The following is a 25113-nucleotide window of genomic DNA, read 5'->3' on the forward strand; positions in this document are numbered from 1 at the left end:
TCTCCATGTCCTATTATATTCCGTTGTATCGTGACAAAAAGATGGATGGACCTACTTTCTGTTTTTGCAAGGATTAAGGCGCAGGGGATTACTTGCCAAATCCCTGCATCTCGGCTATCCCATTCCTAACCTTCTGCTTGCTTCGTCTTTGCTACCTGGGTCACTGCACTGCATCTGTTTTTGTACTTAGAAACTAAAAAACTCACACACAAATTACACTAAAAACTCAAAGATTATCCTAATTAGATATTTCATATAGCTCTTGTGATGGATCTCACTAAATTGGCAATGAGTCATTCAGAATTGTGCAACATTTTCTGTTCCTCCATAAAAACTTCATATAATCCATTCACAAAATACAGAAACATTCACTTGTTGTGTAAATTGTAGGTGTCTTGAAACAAAACGTGACTACATCTATACAAAAAGTATCAAATAGCTCATTAGCACCCCCGAAAATGGCATTTTCCTCTTGTCCCTAACGTGCATAGCAACCAATAGAGTACGTTTTATATCTGCTTTTTTTTAGGGTATGATTTTGTTGATGTCTTATTTTTATAATACTTAGTTTTATCATGGACATTTTAAACAGCACCCCCGATATGAACCGAAGCCGTGTTCCATTATTGAACCTCTGTGCTCGTCACGGATTTGTTTATTAACTAACACCATTTTCAAACATAAGGTACATGCATGCACTTGGCACCAGGACACCCTAGGTATAGTTCGATGATTGACTTTGTGGTCGTGTCATCGGACTTGCGGCCGCATGTCTTGGACAATCAGATGAAGAGAGGGCCAGAGCTGTCAACTTATCACCACCTAGTGGTATGTTGGCTCCGATGGTGGGAGAAGATGCTGGGCCGACCTGGCAGACAAACCTATTGTGAGGACTCACGATACGTTTGGGTCGGGCAGGGCTGTGTTGGGAACGTCTGGCAGGGTCCCCTATCAGAAGGAGTTGCAACCTCCGCCTCTGGCAGAACCTCAACTACGTCCTGGGGGTGGGGGGGATATTGAGTTTGACCGGGCAATGTTCCGTGCCTGCATTTTTGAGGCAGCCAAGCAAAGCTGTGGCCGTAATGTGATCAGTGTCTGTCGTGGCGGCAATTATCCAACCAGTTGTTGGAGGGATGCGGGATGCCGTCAAACTGAAGAAGCAGTTCTATCTGGCCTTTTTGGCCTGTGGGGCTGGAGGCACCTGATTTGGCCAAGCAGAATGCAGCTTTGGTGGTGGCTGAAGGCCTGAGGCAAAAACTTGGGCATGGGAGGAGTTTGGTGAGGCCATGGAGAACGACGTCCCGATGGCTTTGAGGATATTCTAGTCAACCAACCGAGAGGCAGCGCCCCATCAAGACTGTATAGTGGGGCTGGGGTGCTACTAACCTGAACTTGGGAGGTCACCGACACGTCTTCCTTTGAGGAAGCAGAGTCTGGAGGCTCTGAGGTGGGTTCTCCTATATCTGGGGTTGAAATCGCCAAGGTGGTTGAAAACCTCCTCGGTGGAAGGGCCGTTGGACTAGATCGGAGTTCGCCCGGAGTTCCTAAAGACTCTGGATGTTGTGGGGCTGTCCTACTTGATACGCCCCTGCAACATCGTGTGGACATCTGGGACAGTAGCTCTGGACTGGCAGACCGTGGTGGTGGTCCCCCATTTTATGAAGTGGGACCGCAGGATGTGGTCCAACTCTAGAGGGAGCACAGCCTCCCTAGTAAGGGCTATTCGGGGGTGCTGTAGAGGAAAATCGGTCGGGAAATCGAATCTCAGATTCAGCAGGAGCAATGTGGTTTTCGTCCTGTCATTACTCATATCAGAAAAAGACAATACAGAATTGTAATGCCCTCGTGGATGACACAGTCGCTGATGCACTTAAGTCACTTTATTACCTGAGCTGTAACAGAATGCACATTTATTCAAGCGCTGCTATCGGCTACAACTCACAGCCAGTCACTCCATGTGCATATTCACTAACTTAATCCAACGGTCAAACTGAAGTTCCTTTGTTCTTTCATATTTGCTGGGGTCACGACCGCCAATCACCAGACCACGACCTTAAAGCTGGAGTTTATATATATATATATATATATATATATATATTTATATATATATATGCATATATGTGTGTGTGTGTGTGCGTGCGTGTGTGTGTGTGTTAAAACTGTGTCTATAACCTGACTGCAGAATATTATTAAAATGATCTTTTATCCTCACGGGGGGATGCAGAAGCCTCGCGCCAAAGGACAATTGTAATTTCTTAAACATCGATAAGGGTGGGTGGTGTCCAATAAAATAGAGGCTGTATGGGTAACCTTGGAAAACCACCGCAAATGTTACGACACCATTCTCACAAAGTCATCGAGTAAGTTGATCACCTCTCTAATATTTTTAATTGATTGTTGATTTCAAAAAAAGGGAGCTGGGGGCATTTCTTTGTGCAGACATGCAGGCAGGAGGGTTTGGGGTGGGGACTCAAATGAGGCTACATTCAAATCTTAGGGTTTTGAAAACGTGCATATTATCCCTTTAACAGACCACACCCAAAGTTACAGATATTACAGTATGCATTTTGGATTTTTTAAATTATTTTTTATTCTTATCATTTCTATGAAGAAGCTAAATATGTTTTTAACAGCTAGCATGCCGCTAGCATGTACTCTGATTTGTAACCATGTTACTGTAATTACAGTCATACTACAATTAATTTAGTATATTATTTAGTATTTAGTCTCATTAGTTGAAAATGAGGTGTTTAAAGAGGCCATTTTCATATTTTTCAATGGAGACAGCTCGAGTCATCTCATTTTCCGGGTCAAACTTGAGAGCAAGCGCGTCATCAGATTTACTCCGAACTTCACAGAGAACAAGAGTAATAATAGTGAATCACCACCATATTGTTTCCTATCATCTCCGAATCCTATGAAAGTGTGATTTTCAATGCTGAAATCGAGGAACACAGAACCACAGAAAATCTCAACCGAATTGAAAAATTCAAGAATGAGGTGTTAAAGGGATTTCCCAACAACTTGAAAAGAACAAGGTAATACGGTTATTACCTTGCACGAAACAATGAGAAAACACGAATTTGGTGGTCCTCCACTAAATCCACGTACCCCGAATTCGACACAAAAAAATTGAAAGAAAATGGCGGCCGTTTTTCTGGCTTTAGTAGCATGCTTAATTATATGAGATGACAAGATATCTCATTAAAAGTGTACCGTTGATTGGGAAGGACGAATCAAATTATTTCATGGTTTATTACCTGCTTTCCTTGGGAGAAAAAAAATGAAAGAAAATTATTAAATAAATGGTCCGTTATTTCAAAAATGTGGGTGCTGAATTGTCCCCCAATTCTGCAATGAGCCATAAAATGAATGACATGAACCCACTCCAAACAAGAACAGCTTGTTGCTTTTTGTCAGCGGTCGCATCCAGTATGCGACCCTATGCGGCCTCTGAAAGGGGCCCGAACCGCCGTCTGTTCACGTGACGCACAAAGCGGGACGGGGGAGGGAGAGGGGCGCTTTTATTTTGATATTGAACGCAACCAGGACACACCAGCAACTTCCAAGTTGTTCATCTTTTCCACTTTTCTCCAGAAATAGGGGCGTCTCTAATATGGCTGCGTCGGGGTTGCGGGCTTGTTTTCGCTGAGCAAGCCGTGAGCAGTACAGCGGAAACGGGGCGCCGGATGTAGGGAGGTCCGGCGGGTCCAATAAATAAGACATGAGCCCGGCTGGCTGCACCGCGACGAGAGCGAGACAACAACCAGCCATGATGTGAGGCTTCCGATCTGACATGTTGGGTCGTTTTTGTGTCTGTGTGTGGGACGACGAGTAGCTTTTGACAGGCGAGGAGGAGGCGGCGCCTCGCCTGGGTGCTGGCCGGCCGCATTCCGGCTTGGAAGCCGCTGACAGGTCGCTGAGCTCCGGGGCCAAGCGAGGTTCCGTCGGTCATCAGTGGGGGACTTTGTGACGGGACTATTTTGTTACGCGGAGGGACGTTTAAATCACCATAACAAAGGTGAGCAAACGTCTTTTATTTATTTATTTGAGACATTTCATTGTTTACTTAAAATGCTTGATTTCCGATGGAATTCTATTGCAGGGTATTGTTGTTGTCTGGGCTGCTCATGCAGTGATGGGCTCACACTTCCAAGTAGCACCAAAGGCGTGTTGGGTGACAGTTATCAACACTGTTTGATGTAAAAGAGGCCAACAGTGATTGTTGTGTGTGCAAAGACAGCAAGCAGTATTGTTCCTCTACTACCACATTGATCCCAGAATAACAACTGGGCGGCTTACATTTCCTTCCTCAAAAGCCTCCTCCTTGTCCTCCTCATCTTCTGTGAGAACCTGATTGCTCTAAAACATGCCATTGTACTGTACTTTGATCATCAATGCACCTAAAATCTTATTTTTCCCTTATTGCAATGAATCATACAGAAAAAAATAGAAGCTATGGTCTTTATTGAAATGCCGTATTGTATGGCTACTATAGTATCATTACATTGTAACATGGCTTACTTTGTGAATAACAATCCCTGAGCGTATCATGGCAAATGTCATCTCTATTGTCCAACAACATAGGTTTGATCTGAAAGGCTTAAAGCCAGTAAGAATACATAATTACGGTAGTGTCTGCCATCCTTTTATTGCATAGCATTGCATCCTTTAGACCAGTGTTTCCCAAACTTTATTGATCAAGGCACATGTTTTACAATATTAAAAAACCAGACGCACCACCAAACAAAACGTGTTCCAAAAAGTCAATACATAGTATTATGTAACTTGGGCCATCTAGTAGAAGAGCATTTAACTGTTCTGCTTGTCACATAGATGAAGAGTGATACATTAATTCCAGTAAATAGATACATTTCCAGCCAATTACTTGAAACTGGATAATTTCCCGCAGCATACTTGATGATCCCTCATGGCACACTGGTTGGGAATTAGTGAGTCGCTGAGACCTTAGTGAGGCTAAGCGGTGCAGAAAATTGATGGATGGATGCTATAGACTGTAACTCTGCTGTATGTGTTCCATAATTAGGGTTGTGAAGGTTAGAAAGTTTTCCGGTGAATTTCTGTACATTTCTGGTAAAAGTCCCATAGGAAGTTAAGATGGGGGAATTTGAAAAGAATCCGCATTGGAAAATATCCATGACAATTTATCGGAATTGAAGGGGGGCGTTTGCAGTTTTTAACCTCAAATCCGAGTCTGACAAAGTTATGCCCCTCACTGACATGCACGAGCGCGATTCTCAAACATGGCTGTTCATAATGCCATGCGATTATGAAAGTGCATAGTTGTGATAGTCACAGACAACAGTCTGGCTTCAACAAAATTGCAGCGCTAACAGTACTAAGGTAACATTGGCACTGTAAACGGGGGCTGTCAGTATCAAATATTTCTAGAATCGACTAGTCCATCGATTAATTGAATATCCATCCATCCATTTTCTGTACTGCTTCTCTTAACTCGCTGGTGTGCTGGAGCCTATCCCAGCTATCTTCGGGCGAGAGGCGGGGTACACCCTTAACTGAATGCCAGCCAATCGCAGGGCACAAACAACCATTCGCGCTCACATTCGCACCTACGGGCAATTTAGAGTCTTCAGTTAACGTACCATTCATTTTTTGGGGCTGTGGGAAGAAACTGAAGTATCCGGAGAAAACCCACGCAGGCACAGGAAGAACATGCAAACTTCACACAGGCAAGGCAGGATTTGAACCCTGGTCCTCAGAACTTCAGATGTGCTAACCAGTCGTCCACCGTACCGCCGATTAATTGAATAATGGGATAAAAAAAGTTTCGGATTAAGTTTATGTCAAATTTCTTTTTTTTCTGAGTACTGTTTAATACCTTATTATTGTTCAGTGATTAAACAAAAACAAGTAAACAACAATCAAGTAATGTCACGAGAACTTGTTCTCACCAACCTTTTTGAAACTGAGCTCCACTTCTTGGGTACTGGATGAATGCAAAAGGGGATGTTTGTAAATACCTTATTTCGTTTCAACACAAAGATAAATCCGTCTGCCCTCATGAAGGACTATAGAAATCTGAGAATATTTACTGTTGAGAGGCTAAAATCAGAGGATTTGGACAATTTTAAGTCAAGAAATGGCTCTAAACGATTAATTGATTATCAAAATAGTTGTCAAATAATTTGACAATCGATTAGTTGGTGATTAAGTGAATAATTGGGACATCTCTACTGTAAACAAGCTGACGTTAGCCACGGCTGCTTCTGTTGGTAGCATGACTTATTTATAATAGTGTTACCCATCCATCCATCCATCCATCCATTTTTCATACCGCTTATCCTCACTAGGGTCGCGGATGCACTGGAGCATATGCCAAGTAACTCTGGGCAAGATGCAGGGTACACCCTGAACTGGTCATAGAGTGTTACTATAACACAAAATATTATCAGTTTAAAGTTTTTTTTTTTTTTTAAATATATGATCAATTAAAATTCAAAAGGAGATGACAAATGTACCTGTCGAGCAGAAATGTTGCTAATTCCGCATCACTTACAAAACCTCTCAGATGCCTGAGGTTCCGTCGCTGTGATAGGTCGATCTGACTCAGGGGAAGTGGTTTCTTAAAAAAAAAAAAAATAATGTTAAAATAAACTGCAAACTACCCATTTAACTGGAAATTGAGGGTAATTCAATCATATTCATGGATACATAAAACAAGTATTCAAGGTTTTTCATAAGCAAACATCCATGCAAAATAGATAGCTCTCCTTGCCTACATGCAAGGGCATCTGTAATGTTAATTGCTAAATTTTTTTTCCATTTGAGCGGTGGCGTTTCTGAAGCTTGGTCGTACCTCAAATTTTGACTGGCAACTCAAAGCAAAAAGTGTACCCAGTGATGGCTTGTCACGCAAAAAACCTCAAGTCAATGTAAGACTGTACATGCATGAAATCTGGTTGTTTTAGGATTGTGCTGAAATTTTTTTCTGAAACTATATTTAAATTCCCTATTAGGAGCCAACATTTAATTTGGTAAATTCCTGGTTTATTCATGTTTATTCCCAGGGAAGGTTTCGGACTTCCTGGAAATTTGCAACACTATCAGTATTACAATGTTCATTATATTTTTGTTGATGCCAAATGTACGTAAATGTAAGTTAGTGAATATCATTCCACACTGCTGTAATATAAAAGAAAAAGTACATGATACCGTAGCTCTTTATTATGTCATAAATGAACAATGTTTTCTGAGTCATAGCACTTACTTTGAAGTTCAATAATTGCGAGTACCAAAATGTATCCTTCTGCTGCCTTCCTGTTCCTGACTATAGAATGGCAAGGTGCCCATTGTGTAGTTTTTAGTGGACATACTGTACAGCAAGGATATTTTCGAGTGGCCTCAGTGCACTCACTGTGTTGTCCAATCTCGCTGGTTTGGATCATTGGGTCTGAAAGGCACCGACCGAGTCACCTCTGACTGGGCCACTTTGTTCTTGTCCAGGCCTCTTCCAGTTCTTTTAAGTAAGAACTACTGAGAAGCTTTAACGTGTTGGTAATGTTTAACAGAGTTTGTGTCACATGCCCGACGGCTGCAAATAGGCCACATTTCTGGCATTTCTTCATGACTGAGGCCATATTTGTGATTTATTTGGGCTACAGTATGAACATCTAAGTTGTGACACTTTCATAATCAGAATCAGAATCAATAATTCAGTAATGTAGCCCTTGACCATCCCTCGCCTGCAACTTGCATAGAAGATGTTTTTAAGCTTGTTTTTACTTGTTGGCGTCCAAAGGATAAAAACAACCCCAGACCACAAACATTTGGTTTTTATAGGAAACACATGGCGTGCATGCGCATTTGTGTGTCTGCGTATGCCCAGATGCCACACTATACAAGTACAAGCTTACTCTGCAGTGAAGTGAATATTGTTTTGCAAAAAGTGCCAGGCTCGGTTTTGCACTTATGTCTATTTTTAGTTACAAAGTCGCACCATTTATAAATAACCCACAGACTTGATGCTGGTGCCACTCACATGGTTATAGACTGCTCCCACATTTGTGCTCACTGCACGTTTTAAAAGCACCTCACTATGTAGTTTATGCCGTGACCTAACCTAAATATTTGCTTCGATGATGCAGTGAAGACATCAGAGGAGTTTGACACATGTATCACAAGCTTTTGAAAATTAAATATTTAGAGGCAAGGATGGAGTTAATTATGTTAAATTGCATATATTATATTACCCTATAAAATAGTGTAGGTTGGCCCTTCATTCTGTCGTCAAAAGTTAGTTATTTATTATCCATCCATTTTCTATTGCGCTTGTCTTCATTTGGGTCACTGGTGAACTCAAGCCAATCCCAAGTGACTTAGAGTGTGAGGAGGAGTACATGCTGGACTGCTTGCCAGCCAATTGCAGGCACATAGAGACGGACAACAATTCACACAGACATTCACACCTATGGACAATTTAGACTGTTGAACCAAACATGAATGCTTTTGGAATGTGGGAGGAAGCCAAAGTACCCGGAGAAAACCCATGCAAGCACGGGAAGAACATGCAAACTCCACACAGGGAGGCCAGCTTTGACCCCAGGACCTCAGACCTGTGAGGCAGATGTGCTAACCACTAAACTACCATGCCGTCACTTATGCTTTACACATCTCAAAATAAGATTTTTAATTTTAGGGCTGCAATGATTAATCGAATAACTCAAGTAAATTGTTTACAAAAAAAGTGTGAAGCAAAACCACTGCCTCAAAGCTTCACAGGGATACTTGTTCCACACGGATATTAATGTTCCTGCAGCCGCACGCACCACTCCGTGTACAAATTGGCACAATGACGGCAAGGCAGGAGGAAAGATTACGTACTGTAAAAGACAAAGAATGTCCAAAGTTGGGGATCATTTCACACTTAACAAAGAAGATAAAGTGCAATGTCTACCATAGCAGCACGTCTATGCTCGCCAACACAAAGTAACGTATCGACGAGAGGTGCAACAATTAATTGATTAATCAACAACTAATCGATTTTCAAATTAATTGACAACTATTTTGATAATCGATGAAATGCAGCCCTATGGGGGGCACAAGCCAGTGCAAACCGTGTCGACCCCTAACGGGACAAGCCGACAGGAAAAGAAGATTTTGATCATCGCTTAATCATTTAGAGACATCGTTTTACTTAATATTGTCAGAATTCTCAGAATTTCAGCCTCTCAACAATAAATATTCTCTTGATTTCTGTAGTCCTCCTTAAAGCAGAGTGATTATATTTTGTGTTTAATCAAAATAAGACATTTACAAACATCTGCTTTTACTTTGGAAAACAATGATCAACATTTTTGCCTCTTTTCTGACAAAAACCAGAAAGTGAATTATGATCAATTTATGTTTGCATGATCTGCACTGTCAATTTAAAAAAATGTCCTGTTTTTGAATAAATGGAAAGCTCAGGCCCCGCTTTTTAAAGCCATACACACTCAAAAGTCACTACAGTAGAACGTAGTGGGCAAGTGGGCAAATACCTGCACCTCACATGGACACATTGTGTTTAATAATGCAAAATCTATTTTTTTTTATCTAATTAGTGGATCAATCAATGGGCTAATCAGTACTCAGCAGATATAGTTTCTTTATTACTACTTTGTACTTTCTTTGTTACTGCCATTAGAAATCAATTGAAGCTACAACTCTGCATAGTCTGATAAATAGGGTACCAGTTGATATGCAGCTCTTGAATACTGTAAACCATCCAATGTTGGTAGGTTGGGAACAGCCATAAAGGACATCATGTACATACAGTACGCAATGTAAAACTTTACATTTAAGGTAGGAAATCTGGTCACTGCGGCTCATGAGTGCCCTGTGAAAAATTTAAATCAACCTCGAGAGTGAACACAGACATTCTGACAGACACAGGGGGCGTGCAGGAGATGATAACATCAATGACAGTGGTTCATTCTAATAATTGCTCCTGTAGGCCATCTCATTGGTTGAACAAGCACAGTCGTAGAGCACTGGAACTGGTTAATCTAATTGAAATGTGGGCCCAAGTAATGGGATAATTTCCACCAATTCCACCCTTGCTTTGCTGTCAGTTTCGTAACAAGTATAGCATTGAGTTGCCAGAGCTTTGTTTGCCTGGATCAAGATCCAAATGGATGGAGCAGACATAGCTTTTGGGTGACCTTTTGTACTCGAAATCAGTGGTTCTCAAACTTTTTACACAAAGTAGAACCAAAAACAATACTTAGCTCTCCAAGTACCACCATCATTACAAACAAAGGCCTAAGCGGTAATCAAAACTGTTTGATTACAGTGTCACCAGAAAGCATTTACACCCCTTCACGTTTTCCACATTTTGCTATGTTACAAACGTATTGTCAAGCTGATTTGAGTATAGTTTTCTTTGAAAAAAAATCTACATAAAATATCCCATAATACTTGAGAGGATCTGTACAGAAGAATAGGAGAAAATGCCCCAAGCGTAGCGACATACCCAAGAAGACTTGAGGCTGTGATTGCTGCCAAAGGTGCTTCAACAAAATATTAAGCCAAGGATGTGAATACTTATGTACCGCTTATGTTTAAATGTGTATATTTTTAATAAATTTGCACAAGTGTCTGAAAATATGTTTTTACGTTTTTTTTTTACTTTGTCATTATGGGATATTTTATGTAGATTTCTTTTAAATAAAATCAGCTTTAGAATAAGTCTGTAATATAGCAAAATGTAGAAAAAGTGAAGGGGTGTGAATACTTCATAGTGGTACTGTATGTTTGATTAAACACAAAGATAATCAGTCTGCTTTCATGTCAAACCTAAACTTAGTCACAGATTAATTTTGATGTATACAGACCCTTTCCAAAAAACTAGAATATCATGGAAAAGTTTATTTATTTCCATAATTCTGTTCAAAAAGTTAAACTTTCATAAATTATAGATTCAGGGCTCACATTTTAAACAATTTCAAGTATTTATTTGTTTATTTTTACATAATTTGGGCTTCCAGCTCATAAAACCTACAAAATCAGGAATGGAAAAAATTTGAATACTGTGAAGAAATCATTTACTTCTAAGTTTTTGTAGAAAAAAAAGAAAGAAATTAGGGTCACATTAAATCAATCAAAATATGATACTTTCAAAACGAAACGTTAATCTTCAATCATGCAAAGCACATTGAGTTACCTTGTGTATGAAACGCGCTATATAAATAAATTTTCTTTGCTTAGCTTTGCTTCAGTACTTTCTTTCTAATCACTTTGCTTTAAACACTGCCTCGATGCACCGTGGCATTGAGGGCATCAGCCTGTGGCATTTGCCTGGGAGTTATGGAAGCCCAGATTTCCTTGATGCTTGCTGTCAGTTCTTCTTTGTTTTTGGGTCTGGTGCTCCTCATTTTCCTCTTGGTAGTACCCCATCAATTCTCAATGGGGTTTCGATCCGGCGAGTTGGCTGGTCAGTCAAGCACTGTGATGGCATGGGCATCAAACCAGGTTTTGGTGTTTCTGGTGGTATGGGCAGGGGCCAGGTCCTGCTCGAAGATGAAATCTGCATCTTCATACAGATCCTCAGCAGAAGGAATCATGAAGTCCTCTAAAACATTCTGGTAGACTGTTGCGGTGACCTTGGATTTAAGAAAGCAGAGTTTACCAACACCTCCACTGGACATTGCACCCCAAATCATGACTGACTGTGGATATTTCACATTGGACCTCAAGCAGCATGGGTTCTCTTCTTCACCCGTTTCCTCCAAGCCCTTGGATCTTGATTCCCGAATGAAGGACCTTGTACCACTGGCCAACAGTGCAGTCCTTCTTCTCCTTGGCCCAGTTGAGACGCTTCCTACTTTGCCTCAGAAGTGGTTTGACCTGAGGAACCCGACAGTTTGAAGCCCGGACTCCCGTCTCATTCCACTCTTTCTGGATCTCTGCTAGATTCTTTAATCTTCTCTGTTTAATAATCCGCTGAAGCCCACGGTCATCTCGTTTGCTGGTGCATCTTCTCCTGCCACATTTTGTCCTTTCACTCTAGACTTTCCATTGATATGCTTGAACACAGCACTCTGTGAACAGCCAGCCTCCTTAGCTATGAACTTTTGTGGCTTGTCCATCCCATGGAGGGTATCAATGATGGTCTTCTGCCCAATTGTCAAGTCTGCAGCCTTCCCCATATTGAACCCAACTGAGACAATTGAACCAAACTGAAGCAATTTAATGACACCTGGGAAAACCTGTGCAGGTGCTTTGAGTTTAGTAGATGATTAGTATGTGACACTCAGTTTAAAACATTTATGGCCTGCAAAACTTAGGCTGATTTCTTCACAGTATTCTAATTTTTTGAATTCCAGATTTCATCGGTTTTATGACCTGTCAGCCCAAATTATGTAAAAATAAACAAATAAGTACTTGAAATTGTTAAAATTGAGGGTCATGACTCTATAATCTATGAACGTTTAACTTTTTGAATGGAATTATGGAAATAAATAAACTTTTCCATGATATTAAATTTTTTTGGAAAGGGTCTGTATTATGCATAAAACAGTAGAAAAAAATAGATTTTGATGGAAGGGGACCTTCAATTGATTAATTGTTGGATCAACTTAGATAGGCTTTACAAAAAAGCCCAGCAGCGCATGTTTCTGTTGCAGAGGCTGAGAAGTTTTAACATCAGACAGGACATTTTAACAATAGTATACCAGACACTCATTGAGTCTGTTCTCACATTCAACATCACATCCTGGTATAATGTCCTTACAGTAAAAAGTAGGAACAAACTCGCAGCCCTATGGGTGGCACAAGCCAGTGCAAACTGTAGGCCGGTCCCAAGCTCGGATAAATGCAGAGGGTTGCGTCAGGAAGGGCATCCGGCTTAAAACTTTGCCAAACAAATATGAGCGTTCATCCAAAGAATTCCATACCGGATCGGTCGTGGCCCGGGTTAACAACGTCCACCACCGGCGCCGTCAACCTGTGGAAATTCAGCTACTGTGGGTCGAAGTCGAAGAAGAAGAGGAGGAGGTGGGAAGCGGGTTCTTCAGCAGAAGAGATGAGGAAAGCACAGAGCCTAGAACCGAATGTGGGGACTTTGAATGTTGGGACTATGACAGGAAAATCTCAGGAGTTGGTTGACATGATGATTAGGAGAAAGGTTGATATATTTTGTGTCCAGGAGAGCAGGTGGAAAAGCAGTAAGGCTTGAAGTTTAGGGACTTGGTTTGAATTATTTTACCATGGTGTAGATGGGAAAAGAAATGGAGTCGGGGTTAATTTAAAAGAAGAGTTGGCTAAGAATGTCTTGGAGGTGAAAAGAGTATCAGATCGAGTGATGAGGCTGATACTTGAAATTGGGGGTGTTATGTATAATGTGATTAGTGGCTATGCCCCACAGGTAGGATGTGACCTAGAGGTGAAAGAGAAATTCTGGAAGGAGCTAGACGAAGTAGTTCTGAGCATCCCAGAAAGAGAGAGAGTCGTGATTGGTGCAGATTGTAATGGACATGTTGGTGAAGGAAATAGGGGTGATGAAGAAGTGATGGGTAAGTACGGCATCCAGGAAAGGAACTTGGAGGGACAGATGGTGGTAGACTTTGTAACAAGGATGCAAATGGCTGTAGTAAACACTTTTTTCCAAAAGAGGCAGGAACACAGGGTGACCTACAAGAGCGGAGGTAGAAGCACGCATGTGGATTACATCTTGTGCAGACGATGTAATCTGAAGGAGGTTACCGACTGTAAGGTAGTGGTAGGGGAGAGTGTGGCTAGACAGCATAGGATGGTGGTGTGTAAGATGACTCTGGTGGTGGGGAGAAAGCTTAGGAAGACAAAGGCAGAGCAGAGAACCACCTCTGACCTGTACATTCACACAGTACAAAGGAAAGCAGTCTGCATCATAGAGGACAGCCGCTTAATCACTCCTTTGAATTACTCCTCTCAGGCAGCCGTTACAGTGTACCCCTTGCCAAAAGAAAACCTACTAGAGCACTTTTTGATTCCCACATCAGTGTGTTTTTAAAAGGGACATATTCTTCCAAAGCAAGTTTTTCTAGTATTTGGGATGTAATTTTGTCTCTATGGTGCCTCAGTAAACATGTGAAATGTGAATTAAAATTGTCCACGCATTCCTTAGTTCCAGACGTTTCTCTGCCGAGAGGCCTGAAATCAGGTCATTCCAATTTCTCTAGCTTTTATATGTCACTCGCGAAGATCTCCGCCTACCTCTCCTCTACCGAGCCAGAGCTGTCAACAATACAAACAAGTGTGCTCTCACAAGTGGGTCTTCTGCACGGATGCCACCAATCAGAGGAGACGGGGCGGTCATAGCCTAATATGAACAAAGCGGATACAAAACTAGGTCAAACAGAGGAAGTAGCAATCACAGGGGCCTTTTCTCGACACTCGTGTGACAAAACCAAGGTGTTTTTTGAAAAATAAATTGACACTTTTATACTAAGTCCATGTTAGAGAGTCACCCTTTGGAGGTCTAAATAGCCAAAATATGGGACCTTTAAATAACACGAAGTAATCCAAGTGTGTTTACCTTTTTTAGGTTTATGTGGTTGCATGTATTGGTAATGTTTATAGTGTGTGTGTTTTGTGTTTTCTCAGCCTCTGGCAAAAGACAATTTTTTGGCACTATGTGACAAATTTTATTTTATTTTTCCCCTGGAATTGTCTATCTTGGTGATGCTGATTTTTAACAACCCACAATAATGTTAAATAACCACTAACTTGAAGTCAGTGTTGCCACAGATAGCTTGAAAAAGTAACTTTGTACTTCACTGATTACTTGATTTCAAAAGTAACTAAGTTAGAAAAAACAAAAAACTTTTTAGTTACTTTCAGCAGCTGTCAAGTGGCAGGAATATCACTTATCCACACTACCAAAAAAATCATTAGCTAAACCGTACCCATTACTTGGTAATGTACGGCACACAAGTTACAGAATGATGTCATCAACATGAACAAATAACTTAAATGTTAGTATTGTTGAAGCCACATTAAATGAGCAACTTAGTGCAGAATTGACATGCCAATTGGCCACCTAAATATAAACAAACACACAATTCTCAGTACACTTCTTTAAAGACTCTTAACTGATAGACAGACAGACAGACAGACAGACAGACAGAGAGAGAGAGAGAGAGAGAGATAGAGAGAGACTGTAGCAACCCTGCCGATTGTGTGGGGGTACATGAAGGCAGCTGTGTTTGTGCGCATAGTGTACAACGAACCTTAGTATTGTCCTCTTTAGAGAAACTTGAAGTAGTGACTGTATTTCCAGGTTGAGTATGCCAATCCCTCGTCCCCGTCCATTTTGTTTGCGCCACTGGCTGCTTGGGTACACGTGAGTTGACGATGTTCTGAAAACATGCAACACATCACGTGACATCTATGCCCCAGATGGCTGCGTTTATAAATATTTCAATATTGTAGTTAGTCGTGCATTTTTAGGGCTAGTTAAGAATATAGTGTGTCTCAAAATTGGTCTACACTTATGGCATGCACCGTGACTGAATCAAGTGTCTTGGTTATTGACTTGCCTCATGTTCCCAAGCACTGTAGTTTGTTAATGTTAAAGTTCTGTCGGAGGTGGGAGTTGAAACTCCTTCTGACGGGGGATTCTGCCAGACGTTCCCAACAGACCCTCACAATACGTTTGGGCCTGCCACGTCGGACCGGCATCTTCCCCCACCATCGGAGCCAACTCACCACCAGGTGGTGATCAGTTGACAGCTCCGCCCCTCTCTTTACCCGAGTGTCCAAGACATGCGGCCGCAAGTTCGATGACACGACCACAAAGTCGATCATCGAACTGCGACCTAGGGTGTCCTGGTGTCAAGTGCACGTGTGGACACCCTTATGCTTGAACATGGTGTTCGTTATGGACAATCCGTGACGAGCACAGAAGTCCAATAACAGAACACCGCTCGGGTTCTGATCTGACTACTCTTATATAAAAAGTAACATGTGAGATTACTTATGACATCACTGAACCGCATTTTTTGAGTTACGCGTTACCGGCATCATTGCTTGAAGTTTTAGAACACCTGTGAGACAGTGATATTTAAAGTTAAAAGTCCCAGTGCTGTAGTACTATATATCATCACTCATGGAATGACTCTTGTCCAATCAAATTGCTTGGTTGGAATTAACTGTTGTATAATATATGTTTTATGATGGACAGCAGAAGTTAGGGAAAAATTACATCAAGCTTTCACAGGCCACTTAAAATGACACAGAAGGGCCAGATATGGACTGTGGACCCTGAGTTAGACACCTGCCTGCACCTTTTATAAAAAATGTGATTGATACTAAAATACTCACCAATACTCATTCCTTCTTTTATCCTTCTCTCTTCTTTCCGTACAGGTCTCCATCACCCCCTCTCCCTGGAGTGAAGAGTGATACTGACATGAATCATGTGCAAGTCCCTCAGTTATCTGCCCGTGTTATATGGGAGACTTTTGGAAGTTGGGAGAGATGGATGAACAACAAAGAATAACTTGCCTGATTATACCGCTAATAACAAGACATGAAACACTGACGCATTGCAGCCAAAGAAATGAGTGGCGAGGAAATCCAGAAATTTTAAACTGCAACAAGTGCCTTGGACAGAGCACTTAATTTTCCATAATCCCCTGACTCATAATCTGCATCACTTTACCTTCTTTATTTTTATTTCCTTCCATTTCTTTTGTATCTTTTTTCAAACCTCCTGGTCCCTTCTTCTTTCCCCCGTTCACCACCCCACCCCAATCATCTGCTCCCTCCTCACCACCTCCATCATCACTGCCATAATTTTCACGCTCAGCAGCAGCCTCTGCTCCACAGCCTGTGACGCTGTGGCAACCATGGCAACAGCCACCTCGTCGTCCTCCCCCCCGCCATCGCCATCCTCACCGGGAACCAATGGCAGCGCCCGAGAACACCTGATGGCAGTAAGGCGCCGTAACCCTCATGGCCGCCCGTACACGATTGGGCCGGAAAACATCCGCAGCCTGTCCAGCTCTTCATCGCCCGCTTCATCGGTCTTGACGTCGGGGGGCCAGCCGGAGTCGACTGGGGTGGGCCTACAGAGGGCCAACAGTGACACAGATCTTGTGACGTCAGACAGCCGCTCCTCACTAACGGCGTCAACGTACCAGCTTATCCTTGGCCATGGCCACCTCGTCATCTCATGGGACATCAAGGAGGAAGTGGACGCCACAGACTGGATTGGACTGTACCACATTGGTGAGCAAACTACGATAAGAACCATTAACTTTAGGGGGTCTTAATCTTTCACATAAATGACAGTCAACCCCCGTGTATTTGCAGTTCAGCATTCACAAATCCGCCTATTAACTGATTTTTGACTGAAAACCAGACAAAAGTAGTCATTTGCCACCATCTTGTGGCATCTAGAGGCAGTTCCAGTACAGTATAAACGTTTTTGGGACAGCATCAATTATTCTCAGAGTTTTCAGACCCCCTTAATTTTTTCACTCTTTGTTGTATTGCAGCCATTTGTTAAAATCATTTAAGTTAATTTTTTCCTCATTAATGTACACACAGCACCCCATATTTACAGAAAAAAACGAAATTGATGCAATTTTTGAAGATAAAAGAAAAACTGAAATATCACACAGCCATAAGTATGCAGACCCTTTGCTGTGACACTCATATATTTAACTCGGGTGCTGTCCATTTCTTCTGATCATCCTTGAGATGGTTCTACACCTTCATTGGAGTCCAGCTGTGTTTGATTATATTGATTGGACTTAATTAGGAAACCCACACACATGTCTATGTAAGACCTTACAGCTCACTGCATGTCAGAGCAAATGAGAATCATGAGGTCAAAGGAACTGCCTGAAGAGCTCAGAGACAGGATTGTGCAAGGCACAGATCTGGCCAAGGTTACAAAAAAAATTATGCTGCACTTAAAGTTCCTAAGAGCACAGTGGCCTCCATAATCCTTAAATGGAAGACATTTGGATGACCAGACCCTTCCTCGAGCTGGCCGTCCGGCCAAACTGAGCAATTCGGGGAGAATAGCCTTGGTGAGAGCGGTAAAGAAGAACCCATAGATCACTGTGGCTGAGCTCCAGAGATGTAGTCGGGAGATAGGAGAAAGTTCTAGAAAGTCAACCATCACTGCAGCCCTCCACCAGTCGGGGCTTTAGGGCAGAGTGGCCTCTCCTCAGTGCAAGACACATGAAAGTCCGCATGAAGTTTGCGAAAAACACCGGAAGGACTCCCAAGATGGTGAGAAATCAGATTCTCTGGTCTGATGAGACCAATATAGAACTTTTTGGCCTTATGTGTGGAGAAAACCAGGCACTGCTCATCACCTGTCCAATACAGTCCCAACAGTCAAGGATGGTGGTGACAGCATCATGCTGTGGGGGTGTTTTTCAGGTGCAGGGACAGGACGACTGGTTGCAATCGAAGGAAAGATGAATGCGGCCCAGAACAGGGATATCCTGGACGAAAACCTTCTCCCGAGTACTCAAGACCTCAGACTGTGCCGAAGGTTCACCTTCCGACAAGACAATGACCCTAAGCATACAGCTAAAATAACAAAGGAGTGGCTTCAGAACAACTCAGTGACTGTTCTTGAATGGCCCAGCCAGAGCCCTGACTTAAATCCAATTGAGCATTGGAAAGACCTGAAAATGGCTGCCCACCAACGTTCACCATCCAACCTGACAGAACTGGAGTGGATCTGCAAGGAGGAATGGCAGAGGATCCCCAAATCCAGGTGTGAAAAACTTGCATCATTCCCAAAAAGACTCATGGCTGTATTCGCTCAAAAGGGTGCTTCTACTAAATACTGAGCAAAGAGTCTGAATACTTATGGCTGTGTGATATTTCAGTTTTTCTTTTTTAATAAATCTGCAAAAATTTCAACAATTCCGTTTTTTGTGTCAATATGGGGCGCTGTGTGTACATTAATGAGGGGGAAAAAAAACTTCAATTATGTTTAGCAAATGGCTGCAATATAACAAAGAGTGAAAATTTAAGGGGGTCTGAATACTTTCCGTACCCATTGTATATACACTCCTCTACATCAAAATCAGGAAACGGATTCATTTGTGGCGTTATTACACATGTCGAAGTTGGTGTACTGTAGAACAGCAGAGAAAAGTCTCATTTGCTAAAATGTCAAGTTGCCTATTCTAGAACCTGGCTTCTCCAAATTCAGATAAGTCCCAATGTCACAAAGGCCAGAAAGCTGGTCAAAGGTTAGCTCTTCACCCTGCCAAACACTCCAGGGATCTTGGTGGTATTGATCCAGGCAGTAAGGAAAGGGGATGGTTAACTTTGGGATTGCTTCAGGGAATCAGGACCGTCTCCAGCATGCCTGTCCCTCCATCCCATCGCACGAGAGCACCATCATTCTGTCTGACCTGTGTGTGTTTGTAACCAATGTGACAGTTACACATTTTGGCTGTCGGCTACAAAGCTCTTTTGATGGGGACCTGACAGATGATAATAAAGTGACTGAGCGTGTGTGCATGCAGGCGGGTCTGCGTGCAGGCAGGTGTGTGTGTGTGTATGTACTGTGTAAGGGTATTGAATTACTATTATTGCAAATATCATTGAATTGAAGTTCATTTTTGTTCTTTAGTGCTTCATACTTAGTAGAATTCAACAGCTGATGAAAATCGGAGCTAGCAGAGAGAGCTAAAGTAAATGACCTGTAATTGGAGGCGAACACTGCCATTGATACATTTGTGTACGTGTTCTCCAGATGAGACATGCGTCGCCAATGTGTGGGACTCCAAGAACCGTGGTGTGAATGGCACACAGCGAGGCCAGATAGTGTGGAAACTGGAGGCGGGGCCCTACTTCATGGACTGTGAGTACCATGTACTGTATAAAAGAGTAGCACAATAAGATCCTAAATCAACTCAACTGAACTGTGTATAGTATAATATTGGTGTCAAGTCTTTGTTCATATTTATATCCTGTGGTTTTGTAGACCTTTTCATTATGTTTGTAAACAATCAGCATCAGGGTACTTCCAGGTGGCAGAAAGTGATTGACTACCGCTGACTTGAACTGAAAAAGTTGGCAAAAAAAACTTTTTTGGGGTAGCACCGCCAGATATACCCCAAAAGGTTTAGATATTTTTGTATTTCCTTCAAAAAGTCAAAATTAATCCATCTGAACCTGCAGGTGAGGAGGATAAATCAAGCAGATGTCGTAATTGGTTGTACAGAGAACATCACACGACTTTCTACTGGAAGAGTAGCCACTTTTAAAGGAATGGACTGAAAAACCATGTTGGGTTTGTGTGAGACCTTTTCTCACAGGTATGGCTTGCCTGTTGCTGTATCTTATGTCAGCTGCACGCTAGCCATTTCAGCATCAAAAGAGTACATCAGTGCCATTAATCCGAGCAACCGAAAAGTCAATTAAATAGCCAATCCCTCAATGATCATGTTCACTTTATCCGAGTTTCCACCTTGTCTATTTTTGAATCAATTTACCTGTTCAAATGGAAATTATGTCTGGCTTTCCGTCTTGGAACCAGAAAACCTTCTTTGCGACTGACGTCACACATTCATACTACGGCGGTAGAGAAGAAGGTCAAAATCAACGTCCAAACCATTTACCCTGTTTTCTTAATCTTTCTGCCTTGGTCAAATGACATGGAAGATTTTGCTTACTACTGGCGACATCAGAGATTGCCTGAGCTTTTGCCACATGGACGTATTTGTGAAGTTGTGGTGAAAAGGTCTATATTGTATATCCTCTTTATCTATGCCCTGACCTTGAATCTGTTAATAAAGATGATCGCTTGAATGATTGTGTATTGTTTCTCTGCAGACGAGACTAAGATCTGTTTCAAATACTATCATGGTGTGAGTGGAGCACTAAGAGCAACAACACCTTGCATCACTGTCAAGAACCCCGGCGTGACGGTATAGCTGTTTTGTCTTACTAGTTCTCTGATGTCGTTCTAATAGTTTTACTATGTAGGGTGGTACTGGCACTATTGCTTTGGATGCTACAATGTCCACCCCTCTTCTGCTTATCCGGGGTTGGGTCGTGCGTGCAGCACCCTAAGCTCTGTCCAACACTTCTGGGGGAAGTGTTCCCAGGCAAGCCGAGATTGCTTTGTTTTTGCTGTATACTGAAGACATTTGGGTTTCAGATCCAACTGAATATGAGACAAAAGTTCATAATTCCAGCTTTTATTTCATAGTATTTACATTAGGTGTGTTAAACAACTCTGGTGGAAGTGTAAGGTCTTAGACTGGCTAAGTCAAATCACCGGAACGTAACCCAATAGAATATGCATTTTACCTTCTGAAGAGGAGAATGAAGGGAGATACCCCCAGAAACAAACAAGAAATGAAAGAGGCTGCATTAAAGGCCCGGAAAAGCAATTCAAATGAAGAATGCAACAGTCTGGGGAAGTCAATGGGTCGCAGGCTTGATGCAGTTATTGCAAGTAAGGGTTATGCCACCAAATGTTAAATGTGATTCACTTGAAATCTATTTAATCATGTTCCAATACTTTTGCTCACTTGAAAAGTGGGTGGCTTCAAACAAAAGGTGCTCTGTCCTGAGTTGTTTCACACATCTAATTAAGTGTGACTTAACTTTGGTAAAATAAATGACTAGGCGCCTCAGTGGAACATTTGGAATAAGATAATGTGCAAAGGAGGCTTTCACGATGTGTATCAGTCTGACGTACTCCATCCAGCTTCGAGCCTAAGCCTAAACCGCGCGACACTTCAGTCAAGTCAATAAAATACGTCTATGCCAACATTGAGTTAAACGGTGGGTTGAACTCTTGCACTGATGGTTTTTAAGCATTTATTTTAGTCTTCAAACCAACGTAAGAGCTGATTACAGGAAAAAATCTTAACATTGAGCTAAAACTTCACCAAAGGTCAAACTAGCAACTTTACATCACAGTGCAATATAGTGTCCCGGTCAGTAAATTAGCAAAAATTCCGCCTGCCGATATACCAGTGGAGGAAGATGGAAGCTCCGGAGCCACGGATAGCTGACCTCTGGTCTTAACACTAGTTTCCTGTTATTTCTTTCTCCCCAGGTGGGCACTGAGGGTCAAACTGAGGGCCAATCGGGGGCGGAGCACTGTCGCAAACTGGTCAGCTTCACCCTATCAGGTGAAAGGACTCATTTCAGCAGAGAAAAGGCCCCTGTAAATACAGTAGTGCCTTGAGATACAAGTGACCTTCCAAGTGACTTTTATTTACTTGTGCTGGAATCACTTATAACAACACAGGTTATACTAAAATATCAACTCACAGTTTCTTACAGGTGTTTAGACACTAAAAAAGAATCCCACCGCACCACTTGACAGTAGCACTGCTTAAAACCCTTTTCTGTCCGGCTGCATTTTCAATAAACATCAGAATAATAAAAAATAAATAAAAATAAACAGAGGGAAATATTTAAAACTCCCCTGTTGCACAGCATAACTGTTCCAGAACAAAAGCATACAGATCCACCATTCTGCAAGGCCATACAGCTGAACAGGACAGGTTTAAAAAAATATATAAATAAATAAAAAATTTAAAAAAGGGGATACAAGTGACCTGAGTTTTTCAAAATTCGAGTCTTCGTTAGGCGGATTTATTGCTTTGACTTGCCAGCGCAAACCTGCGATATGAGTTCTATATCGTGACAGTGAACTCAACTCACTCCACAATAAGCAGCAGTGTGGCAGATATTGCCACAATTCTTCAAAAAAGAGGCATCAAATGATTAAATGTCATTCCCAGTTGAAATTTACTGCCAGACTAACAAAGATAATTTTACATTGCATATCTTTGCCTTAAAATACCCCCACTAGCGTAATGCTAACACGTAATGGTAAAACACCATAGGTGAGCAAATGAATCGCATCGATGGTTGCAATGTTATAACCTTTAACACTTAGTGACCCTTACGTTATGTGTATTTTAGTGGTCTTAAGGCAGAAAATAGATAGGCTCTTGATAGTGTTGTAAGTAAGTCATATTTGGATATTTTTTTACTTTCAATCCCTCAAACATTTCAGCAGGTTCAGACCTATCTATAGATATAAAGTTTTAAATATATTTTAAAATTGTGTATGCTTTTGTTGGAAAATAAAAGCAGCATTGTGTTATGACAAAAACTTCAAAAAATAAATTTCAAAGTGGAATATTTGACATAAGGTAGTTAGAGCCTTGAGTAAGTCAATAAGTTAGAGAGAGCAGACTGTGATGGTTTGGACATTTCGAGAGGAGAGACAGTGAGTATATTGGTAGAAGGATGATGAGGATGGAGCTGCCGGCAAGAAAGCAAGAGGAAGACCAAAGAGAAGGTTGATGGATGTCGTGAGGGCAGACATGAGGGCAGTTGGTGTTAGAGATGAGGATGCAGGAGATAGGCTTACATGGAAAAAGATGACACGTTGTGGCGACCCCTAACGGGAAAAGCTGAAAGGAAAAGAAGATTATTTTCTTCATAAATTAAAACATTATAGTGCAATTTTCCCTATTAAACACATCAAAAAAATGTGTTGTATTTTTAGGGAAGCTGGAACAGGTTAATGGCAATCCATTCATTTCAACGGGTGGAAAGAAGAGGAGTTGAGTGTTTTGAGTTAGGAGTGTGGTCAGGGAACGTAATAAACTCGTATCTCAAGGCTCCACTCTACAGTACATGCAAATGCAAAGAGTGCGAAGTGTGCATTGTCTGCTGCAGACATCCGGGCGGTGAGCCTGAAGAAGGGCATGTTTTTCAACCCAGACCCTTACCTGAAGATGTCCATTCAGCCAGGGAAGAGGACCGGCCTCCCTAAGTTCACCCACCACGGCCAGGAGAGGCGAACCTCCATTATCGCCAATACCACCAACCCTGTGTGGCACGGAGAGGTTGGCGACTTGATGCACCGTCGCTCCCACTGGCCAGTTCTGATGGCTCTGTAGTGGCAATAGGTAGTTTGATGTTACCCCCATGTTGTCCTGTAGAAATACACCTTTGTGGCCCTGATGAGTGACGTGATGGAGATTGAAGTGAAAGATAAATTTGCCAAGAGCCGACCAATCATCAAGCGCTTTCTGGGCCAGCTGACCGTACCCGTGCAGAGACTTCTGGAGGGTCCCACAGCGGAGTGAGTCCATACACAGTATGTGTATGTGTGTATAGACTAAGTGGTATCTGTTCATTTTTTTAAATTAAATGTTTTAATTTAAATTTGTGTATATACAGCCAACACCCGACTAGCTACAGCTTGTGTCGCCGCCTCCCGACAGATCACGTTAGCGGGCAGCTGCAGTTCAGGGTGGACATCACCTCCACTGGACATGAAGGTGTGTGCTGATTTCCTACTGTGTCATGTGATGTCATTGTTATTGACAAATTCAGCTAGAAGATGAAGAAGCCGCCGACTGTACATCCACATTTTTAAAAAGATTTTTGCTTCAGTAACTAAAACCGTACATGTACCATAAAGTATGATCCCATAACAGTTTAATATAATTTACACCATTACACATCCATCCATTTTTTGTACAGTTTATCCTCACTAGGGTTAAGGGTATGCTGGCGCCTATTCCAGCGAGAAGCAGGGTACAGCCTGAAGCCTAAACTGGGTGCCTGCCAATAATAGGGCACATATACATAAAGAAACAACCGATCAGTCTTCAGTTAACCTACCATGCATGATTTGGGAATGTGGGAGGAAACCAGAGTACCCATAGAAACCCACACAGGTACAGGGAGAACACACAAACTCCACACAGGAAGTTTGGAGCCTGGATTAGAACCCAAGACTTCTGAACATCATTTCTCTTGAAATAAAATTGCATCTGAAGTGCACGTGTACACACACATGCTGCAAAGACTCTGTGTAACTTCCACTCACAACCCAGGCTTATCCTAGCCCCTCCCCGTCATACAAAGCTTGTCGCATAGTTGAGATGTATCACTTCAACATACTTCCTTAACGCCAATAACTATTGAGACATTTGCTTCGGCATCTTGAGGCATTTAAGAGATCATTTGGTGTGCCATTGGAAATGATCTATTTTTATGTCATCGGTCGGAAAATTATTTCCTGCAAATAATGTATTTTTGTTTATCAATTTATGCACGCAACATATCATGACCAGCAGAACAATT

The 25113-nt window shown here is 41.9% G+C and overlaps 1 protein-coding gene across 6 annotated transcripts in view; it reads left to right on the plus strand.

The window, feature by feature from the left end:
- Positions 1–16699: 16699 nt before the first annotated feature.
- The window catches only part of hecw2b (HECT, C2 and WW domain containing E3 ubiquitin protein ligase 2b), a 41448-nt gene continuing 33034 nt past the window's right edge, over positions 16700–25113 (plus strand). For 4 of the 6 annotated variants that reach the window (XM_061785499.1, XM_061785509.1, XM_061785518.1 and 1 more), the window contains exons 1-7: positions 16700–17229; positions 19733–19840; positions 20815–20909; positions 22052–22127; positions 23695–23864; positions 23961–24103; positions 24202–24302. In XM_061785499.1, coding sequence (XP_061641483.1) covers positions 16848–17229; positions 19733–19840; positions 20815–20909; positions 22052–22127; positions 23695–23864; positions 23961–24103; positions 24202–24302 — 1075 coding nt within the window. In that variant the 5' untranslated portion in view covers positions 16700–16847. The other 2 variants (XM_061785536.1, XM_061785546.1) reach the window with 2 other exon arrangements.

Source organism: Phyllopteryx taeniolatus, chromosome 1 (assembly GCF_024500385.1).
Source record: "Phyllopteryx taeniolatus isolate TA_2022b chromosome 1, UOR_Ptae_1.2, whole genome shotgun sequence".
NCBI classification, from domain to species: Eukaryota; Metazoa; Chordata; class Actinopteri; order Syngnathiformes; family Syngnathidae; genus Phyllopteryx; species Phyllopteryx taeniolatus.